The following is a 13,297-nucleotide window of genomic DNA, read 5'->3' as shown; positions in this document are numbered from 1 at the left end:
AAGGGGTTTGAATACTTTCTGAAGGCACAGTCCAAACTTTTCACTGGTACACCACTTCATTCCAGGGTTTTCTTTTATATTTACCATCTTCTACATTGTATAATAATAGTGAAGACATTAAAACTATGAAATAACATGCATGATATCATGTAGTAACCAAGAAAGTGTTAAACAAATCAAAATTCATTTTAGATTTGAGATACTTCATAGTCACCCTTTGCCTTGATGACAGCTTTGCATACCTAAAGATGTTTAGAGGTGCTTCAGGTTCAACCCTGAAGAAGGCACTGTGTGCCGAAACTTTGGTTGGGAGCATATTTTGCGACTTTCTTTTTATACTGTTGATCAGAGGACCACAGGGGTTTGGCAAATATTTTGGTAAAGGATTTCCTATATAACACATTCATAATGAGATGTTAACAGAAGTCAACAACCACAAGTGGATATTTGCCTGTTTTGCCGCTGTTAACATAAGCATGTACTGCTTATGAATGTGTGGGTCAAACGTTTTATGTAGTAGGTAGCCTACCCTTCAAGTGTAGCGTCACCAGTATTTTGCTAGACTCGGAACTAGCTAATTTCTGTTTAGTACATGCTCTGCCCCTGTTAAAAACCTTTTTGAAATGTACCTGGGTATAGTAGGCCTACATGATGGTTAGCTTACCTGTCAATCATCATAATTAGGGCGACCATCAAATCTTTGTTGTGGAGGATGGAGATTTTAACCGGGATTAATGTTTCCGACAACAGGAAATTGTGGGAGCCAATGATTTACCACAGGTACTGACTGAAACACCATATTGAGGAACAGGACTCAGGGTTATAAGTGCCCACATTTTATTAGAATAATATACTTATTTTAAATGTTCTATTTTTCTCCTTCCACTAATTTCTGTCAATTAAATGTAGCACTATTAGGGTGTAAACAAAGGTATGGTAGGCCCACTGTTTTCAACCTATTTTATATATATGTTTCCAACCTATTTTATATATATTTTTTATATTCACCGTCTCTACGGAACTGAAACTTGCTGAGACTGCAAGCCAGGCGGGTATTCCTGTATTTGTCGACTGCAACAGCTTTTGACATGTTAGCCTATTATCTGAGTGCATTTGCTTCTCTGGGAACCATTGTCACTTTGTCTCAAGTGTATGTTTTGCTATTTTCAACCTCTGCTTTCTTTCAATCAAGAAATACACTTTTTATGTTCTACTGATTTAGACTGTCATGAAATATTGGTTCTCTTATCAATCTTGGTTCAGGAAGTCTTTACTCTGTCTTCAAGCAACTATCACAGCCTTTGCTGCTCAAACTTGGCAGGTTGTTTCAAGCCAACATCTCTTGTTACCAATCTCGGTTGATTAAAGACCGAGCAAACACTATCACAGGCTTTGGTATCACTGATACTTTGTTAGAGATTTTGGCTTGGAACAACCTGCCAAGTTTGGGCAGCAAAGTCTGTGATAGTTGCTTGAAGAAAGAGTAAAGACTTCCTGAAGCAAGATTGATAAGAGAACCAATATTTCTTGACAGTCTAATCAGTAGAACATAAAGTGTATTTCTTGATTGAAAGAAAGTAGAGTTTGTTGCCAAAGTTAAGCAAGTTGGTTGGAACTATTTTTATTTATTTATTGTACACAAATTATATTTTCAACAAATCCAACGGTTGTGCTTTGTTTAACGGAATTACTCTGAGGGACTGTATTCAGTGACGGATTCACCCATTGTTGTGCTTATGAGTGTTTGGAAAATAGTTTTAAAGCATAAGCATGAAGTTTTAACATCTCACTGTTAATGCATTTGCATTCCTATAGATCTACCAACAAACTTATAAGTGTACTGGTCTCAGACTTACAGTTGAAGTTGGAAGTTTACATACACTTAGGTTGGAGTCATTAAAACACATTTTTCAACCACTCCACAAATTTCTTTTTAAAAGAAATTAATTTTGGCAAGTTTCTACTTTGCATGACACAGGTAATGGTTCCAACAATTGTTTACAGACAGATTATTTCACTTAATTCACTGTATCACAATTCCAGTGGGTCAGAAGTTTACACACACTAAGTTGACTGTGCCTTTAAACAGCTTGGAAAATTCCAGAAAATGATGTTATGGCTTTAGAAGCTTCTGATAGGCTAATTTACATTTTTAGTCAATTGGAGGTGTACTGGTGGATGTATTTCAAGGCCTACCTTCGAACTCAGTGCCTCTTTGCATACTCTTTGTTATACCGCTCAGGAAGGAGACTCATTCTGTCTCCTAGAGATGAACATACTCTGGTGTGAAAAGTGCAAATCAATCCCAGAACAACAGCAAAGGACCTTGTGAAGATGCTGGAGGAAACGGGTGCAAAAGTATCTATCCATCGTAAAACGAGTCCTATATTGACATATCCTGAAAGGCCGCTCAGCAAGGAAGAAGCCACTGCTCCAAAACCGCCATTAAAAAAGCCAGACTATGGTTTGCAACTGCACATGGGGACAAAGATGGTACTTTTTGAAGAAATGTCCTCTGGTCTGATGATACAAAAATATAACTGTTTGGACATAATGACCAACATTATGTTTGGAGAAAAAAGGGGGATGCTCGCAAGCCAAAGAACACCATCCCAACCGTGAAGCACAGGGTTGGCAGCATCATGTTGTGGGGGTGCTTTGCTGCAGGAGGAACTGGTGCACTTCACAAAATCGATGGTATCGTGAGGAAGAAAAAATAATGTGGATATATTGAAGCAACATTCAAGACATCAGTCAGGAGTAAAGCTTGGTCTTCCAAATGGACAATGACCCCCAAGCATACTTCCAAAGTTGTAGAAAATGGCTTAAGGACCACAGTCAAGGTATTGGAGTGGCCATCACAAAGCCCTGACCTCATCCTATAGAAAGTTTGTGGGCAGAGCTGAAAAAGCGTGTGCGAACAAGGAGGCCTACAGACCTGACTCAGTTACGCCAGCTCTGTCAGGAGAACTGGGCCAAAATTCACCCAACTTATTGTGGGAAGCTTGTGGAAGGCTACCTGAAATGTTTGACCCAAGTTAAACAATTTAAAGGCATTGCTACCAAATACTAATTGATTGTATGTAAACTTCTGACCCACTGGGGATGTGATGAAAGAAATAAAAGCTTTAATAAATCATTCTCTCTAATAGTATTCTGACATTTTGCATTCTTAAAATAAAGTGGTGATCCTAACTGACCTAAAACAGGTATTTTTTACTAGGATTAAATGTCAGGAATTGTGAAACTGAGTTTAAATGTATTTGGTTAAGGTGTATGTAAACTTCTGACTTCAACTGTAAGTGAAGTGTCTCCCTACAAGCTCATAATGTTCTTGTACAGCAGGGCATTGTGTGCTTGTTAAGGCCAGGAACAGCGGTGTTATGATTCTCGCTGCTCCTTGACAAAAGAACATCCACCAGGGAACAGGCAGTCACATGTTAGAAGCCATCATTGTGAACATAAACAAAAGGATGCATGTACCTCCCACATTGGTGAGAAAATAATCTGTTGGTATGACCGTCCGCTGGCTCTAAGGTATTGGTTTATTCACAAGGCACCGGAGTGTGTGCATGAATAGTGGCAGGTAGGTTTGTACTGCATTTGTATAGACTTTATATTTTATTTTTATAGAAACATGCTGCAATCCAGCTTTATAAATTAAAAAAAAGTTATATTCACTGTCATTGTTTTCTGCTTCCAATAAGTTGATGCAGATATCAAGTAATTTGCCATAGGGAAGAATTTGTGAAGTCAGACCACAAAATCAGTCTGAATGTGCACTACTTCAGGTTGTTGTGAATCCACAGAGTCATGTCAATGTGCTGGCCAGATCCTTGCAATGTCTGGATCCAATCAGCAATACCAGATAGGTGTTTGTTTATGGACTACGTGGTATTGCTTTTATAAAACAGACAGTATCTGCTGAACAACTGTACTTGAATATAGTCTTTTTTTAAATTCACTTGAATATAGTCATCTGTATTAAATAAGCGAAAAGGTGAATTCTTTTTTTATGCAGGTTTTTAATTTAAGGATTTGACATGCTTGTCTGATCCACATGTAATTTAACGGTACAGTACCGGCCACTGGTTGCATTATACAACAATAAGTTACTGTATTTTTACTGCTGAATTTCCTGTCATTTTAAGATGCACTACCAAAACCTGATTGCAGTTAAAATACAGTAAATATACAACAAGTTACTGTATTTTAATTTTATGGTGTTTATTGCTGTAAAATGACAGTATGCTGCTGTATTTTGATTACTTGGGACTCAACTTCACATGGAATTTAAACTCCCAGCATCTTGTTTGCTAGCAACCTGACTTTTCAAAGAGCTCTTTTAATTTCATCCAACAAATTTAAACACCTGCAGTTTGCTAAATGGTATTGGCACTTGGATGAGAACCCGGTGCTATGGTCAGATGACCTGAAAAGAGCTCTTTGGCAACGCACACCAGTGGTGGGTTTGGTATCAAAATAAGGATGCCTACGCAGAAAATAGCCCCATACATACTGTAAAGGTATCTTTGATATGTGGCTATTTTGCTTCCGCTGGTCCTGGGGGACCTTGTCAAGATCAACGCATCATAAACTTGACAGAGTACCAGGATGTTTTAGCCAAAAAACCTGGTTGCCTCTGCCAGGAAGCTGAAACTTGGTCACAAGTGGGTCTTCCAGAAAGGCAACAATCCCAACCACACATCAAAATATGAATTAACCATAAAATCTAAATTTTGCAATGGTCATCTTGAATTAAACCCCATTGAAACTCTGTGGAAAAGATTCTGTATGGAAAAATGGTCCAAGACGCCTCCCAATGTCTTCTCCAAACATTTTAGAAAAAGGCTCAGTGCCATTATCCTCGGAAGGTGAGGTATTAAAAACAGAGGAGACAATGATTTTAACCCATCTTTTAGAAAAATGTGCTAAATAACTTGTTATACTTATACAATTTCTCAGAGAAAGATATTTAAAAAAATTGAGCATATAGCTCAGTATTTTAGTCTTTTTTTTTTTTTTTTTTTTTTTTTTTTTTTTTTTTTTTTGCTCATCTTTATCAAGGGCGCCAATATTTTTGGACTTGACTGTTTTTTTGTAGATGAGTTTGCCTAGCAACCACCGCTCCCTCCATTTGGACTGGTATCAAGTGATCAAAAAGCCTTGTAATTTCCTGTGTAGGCCTACCGTATCAGTCACAGTTCAGAACACAGTGCCACCTCATAGCTGCTTGGTGTCTCTTTTTAATTACATATCCACCTGTGACATCAGAACAGTCTGTCACGATCTCAGAGCCAATTATTTTTGCAATAAAAACCTCTGTCAGAGCTGTGCACAATAGGTTTCCTTGAACTACTCCAAAAGCCAGAAATCTCTGCATTGGTGTTTGAAGAGAAAATCAAATTGGCCCTGAAGCGGGGAAAGCTGTCCAATCAGCTGCCTGTGGCACACTTGGGGAGACAGGCATTCATAGACCTAGAGACACTGATTTAGTTGTCACTGGTATAGGATGTAATGAACAGCAGAGAATGTGTACTTTTGTAATAAATCAGCATTACTTACTGGTTCATTAGTGCTGGAGGGGTTACTACTCCATTATCGTTATCTCACATTCACTTTTCAACCAAGGTCTGTGAAGTAAGCTTAAGAGGGCAGTTTGAGTTTCTGCGTTTGCATTCATGTTATAAGTGATTTTTAATTGTCTTTACTTTTAAAGAGCGAACCCTTCTCAATGCTGTAATTACTTTGATACTTAGAGTAAACGATGGATTGCTAATGCTTAGCAATGTACTGCCAATTAACTTAATAGTAGGGCTGTGACAATACCAGAATCGCAATATTTTTTTCGAAGGCAAAAAAATGGAAACCCAAAGCAGGCCATAAATCTTTAGCTCCTTTAAAAACCTGCTGTGTGTAGAATATTGTGTGCTGTAGCTTGGGAAATAAATAAACGTGACTCTGGATGACAACATGATGTTTGTTTGAAACATTCAGGCTGTTTTCCTAAGGAAGTTAAATCTGCTTCGTGTTTTGTTTCCTTGCCACGATACTAACAAGTACTGCGGTACTGGTATCATCCCGGCCCTACGTAATCCAGCAAATTAGAATGAATCTTTGCATTGTACTGTGTATTCTAAGAACTCTGAATAGCTTCAAGTTCCTCAGGGTGCACATCACTGACAACCTGAATGGTCCATCCATATAGACAGTGGGTTGAAGAAAGCACGGCAAAACCTCTTCAACCTCATTCTGAAGACCCCTGCTTGACCCCTAACACCCTCACAAAAGTCTACAGATGAGAGTATCCTATATATTTATATTCCGCACACTGACATTGCTCATTCTGATTTCTTACAGGGATTCGGGAAGTATTCAGACCCCTTGACAGCCTTATTCTAAAATTGATTAAGTTTGTTTTCCCCTCTCTATCAATTTACACACAACTACCCCTCAACTAACCGGAGCCCCCGCACATTGACTCTGTACCAGTATTCCCCCCCCCTGTATACTGCTGCTCTTTAATTACTTGTTACTTTTACTTATCTGTATTTTTTTTAAACTGCATCGACTAATAACATTTGATAATGACAAAGCGTAAACAAGTTGTAAAAAATTTGCAACAAAAAAAGAAACAATTTTTATAAGTATTCAGACCCTTTACTCAGTACTTTGCTGCCAAAGGTGCTTCAACAATCATCGAATCACAGCATATGACGCTACAGGCTTGGCACACCTGTATTTGGATAGTTTCTCCCATTCTTCTCTGCAGAACCTCTCAATCTCTGTCAGGTGGGATGGGGAGAGTTGCTGCACAGCTATTTTTTTAGGTATCTCCAGAGATGTCAGGTTCAAGTCCGGGCTCTGGCTGGGCCAATCAAGGACATTCAGAGACTTGTCCCCAAGCCACTCCTGCGTTGTCTTGGCTGTTGTCCTGTTAGAAGGTTAACCTTTGTCACTGTCTGAGGTTCTGAGCAGGTTTTCATCAAGGATCTCTATTTTGCTCTGTAAATTATTATTTTTCTCTCGATCCTGACTAGTCTCCCAGTCCCTGCAGCTGAAAAACATACCCACAGCATGATGCTGCCACCACCATGCTTCACCGTAGGGAAAGTGTCCGGTTTCCTCCAGAAGTGACACTTGGCATTCAGGCCAAAGAGTTAAATCTTGGTTTCATCAGACCAGAGCATCTTGTTTTCTCATTGTCAGAGTCCTTTAGGTGCCTTTTGGCAAACTTCAAGCAGGCTGTCATGTGCCTTTTCATTAAGGAGTGGCTTCCGTCTGTCCACTCTATCATAAAAGCCTAATTATTGGAGTGCTGCAGAGATGGATGTCCTTCTGGAAGGTTCTACGGACAATTCCTTTGACCTCATGGCTTGGTTTTTGCTCTGACATGCACTGTCAACTGTGGACCTTTTTATATAGACAGGTGTGTGCCTTTCCAAATCATGTCCAATGAATTGCATTTACCAAAGGTGAAACATCTCAAGGATGATCAATGGAAACAGGATGTGCCTGAGCTCAATTTTGAGTCTCATAGCAAATGGTCTGAATACTTATGGAAATAAGGTGTTTCTGTTTTTATTTTTTATATATTTGCAAATATGTTTAAAAAAACGTTTTGCTTTGTCATTATGGGAAAGGGTGTTTGAGGATTTTTTTATTTAAGTTACAGCCTTATTCTAAAATGTAACAAAATATGGAAAATGTGAAGGGGTCTGAATACTTTCCAATGCACTGTCATTCTTTTTTATTATGGTGTTTTGTATTGTTAGATATACTGCACTGTTGGAGCGAGAAAAATGAGCATTTTGCTGCAGCTGCGATTAACATCTGCAAATGTGTACGCAACCAATAACTTTTTATTTTAATCTAGCAGTGTATCTAGCACAGATGTTGTTTACATTTTAATGATGAATTACCCTCAGCAGGGTACCATCCCACAAGGTACACGCCTGTTGAATCTATCTTGTTTACATGTCATTTCAATGACAAAAATATAATATTTATTTATTTATTTATTTATTTGTAAAAAGTCATCAACATAAAGGGTTTTGGGGAATTTGTCCCCCCCCCCCCCAACTTTAAATCTAAATCCAATGTTTCAAATGGTTGTTGATTTCAAATGTGAAATCAGTTAGTTGACAACTCAATCTATGTAAATCAAAACTAGACATTGAACTGATGTCTTTGCCCAGTGGGATTAAAGTTTATCATAATTAATTAGATTTCTGTGTGGTCCACTATTTACAGAAAATAGATTAATTCATCTATGAGCATTAAATTAACATAACTATTTACATAGGTCTAAGTTTTCTGATTAGACATTGCATTTTACAGGTAACCACTCTTAGCCCCTATACTTAATTCTCATCTCCATGTCTGTCTCTATTTCTGGTAGCTGATTGGGGGGTTCATCCTAGCCATCGGTATCTATGCGGAGGTCGAGCGGCAGCGCTACAAAACCCTGGAGGGGGTGTTCCTGGCCCCCGCGATCATCCTGATCGTCCTGGGGGTGGTGATGTTCATTGTCTCCTTCATCGGCGTGTTGGCCTCCCTCAGGGACAACCTGATGCTCCTCAAAGTGGTGAGTACTAGGCCCACACAATTAAATGCAACACTGTGATATAGGCTTGAGGTTCACCACTCACCAGACCTGGGTCAAATACACATCTCAAATATTTTAATGTATTTATTGTGCACTTGCTTTACCTTGGGCTTTACCGTTTTGGGACTAAATCATTGGTACCATTGTACCACTAAATTCTAGGACATGGACTGTGTATAGTCCTTAACATATTTCTCGATTATAATTTCAGGTCTTCAGTGCTAAGGCCATGAGACAATGTAGCTCTCATGTCAGTATGCAAAGTATGAGCGCTAAACCATAAATGTTACCTGAAATATATTTTTTATTTCACCTTTATTTAACCAGGTAGGCAAGTTGAGAACAGGTTCTCATTTACAATTGCGACCTGGCCGAGATGAAGCAAAGCAGTTCGACACATACAACAAGAGTTACACATGGAGTAAAACAAACATACAGTAGAAAAATAAGTCTATATACAATGTGAGCAAATAAGGTGAGGTAAAGGCAAAAAAGGCCATGGTGGAGAAGTAAATACAATATAGCAAGTAAAACACTGGAATGGTAGATTTGCAGTGGAAGAATGTGCAAAGTAGAGAGAAATAATGGGGTGCAAAGGAGCTAAATAAATAAATACAGTAGGGGGAGAGGTAGTTGTTTAGGCTAAAGGGAGATAAGTGTTTCCAGTTTCAGAGATTTTGTAGTTCGTTCCAGTCATTCGCAGCAGACAACTGGAAGGAGAGGCGGCCAAAGGAAGAATTGGTTTTGGGGGTGATCAGAGAGATAGACCTGCTGGAGCATGTGCTACAGGTGGGTGCTGCTATGTTGACCAGCGAGCTGAGATAAGGGGGGACCTAGCAGGGTCTTATAGATGACCTGGAGTCAGTGGGTTTGGCGATGAGTATGAAGCGAGGGCTAGCCAACGAGAGCATACAGGTCGCAGTGGTGGGTAGTATATGGGGCTTTGGTGACAAAACGGATGGCACTGTGATAGACTGCATCCAATTTATTGAGTAGGGTATTGGAGGCTATTTTGTAAATGACATCGTCGAGTGTCGGTAGGATGGTCAGTTTTACAAGGGTATGTTCGGCAGCATGAGTGAAGGATGCTTTGTTGCGAAATAGGAAGCCAATTCTAGATTTAACTTTGATTGGAGATGTTTGATGTGAGTCTGGAAGGAGAGTTTAGTCACCTAGGTATTTGTAGTTGTCCACATATTCTAAGTCAGAACCGTCCAGAGTAGTGATGTTGTACGGGCGGGCAGGTGCAGGCAGCGATCGGTTGAAGAGCATGCATTTAGTTTTAGCTCGTCTGGAGGGTTGTTAACACAGTGTCCAAAAAAGGGCCAGAAGTATACAGAATGGTGTTGTCTGCATAGAGGTGGATCAGAGGCTCACCAGCAGCAAGAGTGACATCATTGATGTATACAGAGAAGAGAGACGGTCCAAGAATTGAACCCTGAGGCACCCCCATAGAGACTGCCAGAGGCCTGGACAACAGGCCCTCCGATTTGACACACTGAACTCTATCAGAGAAGTAGTTGATGAACCAGGTGAGACAATCATTTGAGAAACGAAGGCTATTGAGGATGTGGTGATTGACAGTCGAAACCCTTGGCCAGATCAATGAATACGGCTGCACAGTATTGTTTCTTATCGATGGCGGTTAAGATATTGCTTAGGACCTTGAGCGTGGCTGAGGTGCACCCATGACCAGCTCTGAAACCAGATTGCATAGCGGAGATGGTATGGTGGGATTCGAAATGGTTGGTAATCTGTTTGTTGACTTGGCTTTCGAAGACCTTAGAACGGCAGGGTAGGATAGATATAGGTCTGTAACAGTTTGTGCCATGAGTGTCCCCCCCTTTGAAGAGGGGGATGACCGCATCTGCTTTCCAATCTTTGGGAATCTCAGATGACACGAGAGGTTGAACAGGCTAGTAATAGGGGTTGCAACAATTTTGGCAGATCATTTTAGAAAGGAAGGGTCCAGATTGTCTAGCCCGGCTGATTTTTAGGGGTCCAGATTTGGCAGCTCTTTCAGAACATCAGGAGAAGGAGAAATGGGGAAGGCTTGGGCGAGTTGCTGTGGGGGGGTGCAGTGCTGTTGACCGGGTTAGGGGTAGCCAGGTGGAAAGCATGGCCAGCCGTAGAAAAAGGCTTATTAAAATTCTCAATTCTAGTGGATTTATCGGTGGTGACAGTGTTTCCTATCCTCAGTGCAGTGGGCAGCTGGGATGAGGTGTTCTTAGTCTCCATGGACTTTACAGTGTCCCAGAACTTTTTTGAATTTGTGTTGCAGGAAGCAAATTTCTGCTTGAAAAAGCTAGCCTTGGCTTTTCTAACTGCGTGTGTATATTGGTTTCTAGCTTCAATGAAAAATTGCATATCACGGGGGCTGTTCGACGATAATGCAGAACGCCATAGGATGTTTTTGTGTTGGTTAAGGGCAGTCAGGTCTGGAGAGAACCAAGGGCTATGTCTGTTCCTGATTCTAAATTTCATGAATGGGGCCTGCTTATTTAAGATGGTGAGGAAGGCATTTAAAAATTTTAAAAACAGGCATGCTCTACTGATGGGATGAGGTCAATATCCTTCCAATATCCTTTTTAGCATAGCATCAGTTGGTTGGGTTTCAGCTTGATTTGTCGGGGTAATTTAAGACACAATTACTAATGAAAGTCCACTAGCTACATAAGTTTCATTGATGTATTAATTTGGCACAGTTTAGCCACCCGCATTGACAACATTTGAAATATGTAATCAGACTTTAGCAGGCCCTCGTCCATTTTAGATATGAGACATTGCTCTGATGAATTAATGACTGGAATAATATTCATCACATTTTGAGATGTTTGCATCTACTTTTACGTAGATGTATTAGCTTGAGTTTGATTCCTTCTGAACGAATTAGAGATTTTTGTCTTCTAAAAGCAATAACGTTTTTTTGCCAAAACAAATTCTGCTATTTTATTTCACTTGGGAATACGTTTTAATTTTATTTTACCCCCTTTTTCTCCCCAATTTCGTAGTATCCAAATATTAGTAGTTTCTATCTTGTCTCATCGCTACAACTCCCATACGGGCTCGGGAGAGACGAAGGTCGAAAGTCATGCGACCTCCGAAACACAAGCTTCTTAACACAGCGCGCATTCAACCTGGAAGCCAGTCGCACCAATGTGTCGGAGGAAACACTGTGCCCCATGGACCTCCCAGTCGTGGCCGGCTGCGACAGAGCCTGGCCAAGAACCCAGAGTCTCTGGTGGCACATCTAGCGCTGCGATGCAGTGCCCTAGACCACTGAATGTTTTTTTTATGGTACTGTGTGCAGAAACTACAATACAGGCAGTTTTAAATGGCGCCTGATATTCAAAGACTTTAGGCATACAATTGGCAACATCTTAGAACAGTGCCCCTTCAATTTCATCATGCAATGATCAATATGTTTGTTTTTTGTGTATGAGGGCACCACAAGTGTCCCCTATTCATTCTAAACATTTTTTTTGCCTTAGCTGAGCTGCCCTCAAAATGGCAAAGAGCAGCAGCATTTAAGATGCTACAGCAAACCGGTGCTTTTGTGGTTCACAAGCTATGATCAAAGGAAAGCTAACCAGACAGATCCATTAAATGTTTTTATAAATAAAAAGATTCTGTGTAATAACCTTGTAAATGTGATTTTGTTTTTCAGTTTCTCTACACCCTGACAGTCTGTCTCGTTCTGGAGCTCCTCGGTGGCATCCTGGCTCTGGTCTTCAGGCATCAGGTACCGTAAACCTATTACTTAGCCATTATTAAACTCATAATCATTGAGAGAAAGCCAATCTTTATATACACAAAAGGGACTCATGCCACCTCTTATTGGATACATTTACCTTGGCTTGTGCAAGTAGAAAGCTAACAAGTTTATGAAACCGTGTACGTTACAATAAGTCAACAAAGTGGGACAAAATCAATTGTGTTATCAGGCAAGGATATTAACTGCTCTTTTCACCATTCTCTGGGTATTTCAGATTGACCCTTGTGGTTTCTACATAGGAATTTTCCAATGTCTTGTCTGATATTCCATTCCCGTTATGTTTTGAAATTTGTGAAAAGATTTTGGGCCGGATAAAATTGACAAACTTGCAAAGAGGGAAAGATGTAGGAGGACTATTCATACCAAACTTTAAATTGTATTTCCAGTGTTAGCAGTTGTTATGCTTTAACACAGACCCCAAAGCAAATCAGGGGGAGGAAAATAGGTTTATTCGAAGAGGATAAATCATAGATGTTATGCTGAGAGGTAGATGGTTGGTCCTTCCCTGTCCTCAGTGATCCTCTCCTCCAGTGAACAAAGGGACAGGATGTAGTTTACAACACAGCCCTAGCTTGTGGTTGGCCAATTAGAAGTCCTTGCAATGAAACTGGGCAAATGGCCAAATAACAAGTATCTTATTTCAGGCTCACTGTATAGACAAATTCCTCCCATGACTCTGACCCATTGCTTATCAGTCCCCTATTACAGAAAAAACACTTTCCATTGATCGTTAGTATTTTATTGACTTCTCGTCCTCTGTCTCTCATACTCTGTCTCTGCGTTGTGTATTTGTCTTCAAAATATTCTTATACTCCCCACTAGACCATTTAAATATATATATATATATATGTGTATATGTGTATATGTATATGTATATATGTATATGTATATATGTATATGTATGTATATATGTA

At 39.8% G+C, this 13,297-nt stretch overlaps 1 protein-coding gene across 1 annotated transcript in view; it reads left to right on the top strand.

The window, feature by feature from the left end:
• LOC135512117 (tetraspanin-15-like) overlaps positions 1 to 13,297 on the top strand; it is a 44,510-nt gene that overhangs the window by 6,101 nt on the left and 25,112 nt on the right. The window contains exons 2-3 of the mRNA XM_064933800.1: positions 8,402 to 8,587; positions 12,276 to 12,350. Coding sequence (XP_064789872.1) covers positions 8,402 to 8,587; positions 12,276 to 12,350 — 261 coding nt within the window. The remainder of the gene's footprint in view (positions 1 to 8,401; positions 8,588 to 12,275; positions 12,351 to 13,297) is intronic.

This window comes from Oncorhynchus masou, chromosome 24, assembly GCF_036934945.1.
Source record: "Oncorhynchus masou masou isolate Uvic2021 chromosome 24, UVic_Omas_1.1, whole genome shotgun sequence".
Lineage (NCBI taxonomy): Eukaryota > Metazoa > Chordata > Actinopteri > Salmoniformes > Salmonidae > Oncorhynchus > Oncorhynchus masou.
Note: the sequence above shows the minus strand (reverse complement) of the source record. Positions and strands in the feature narration are given on the sequence as shown.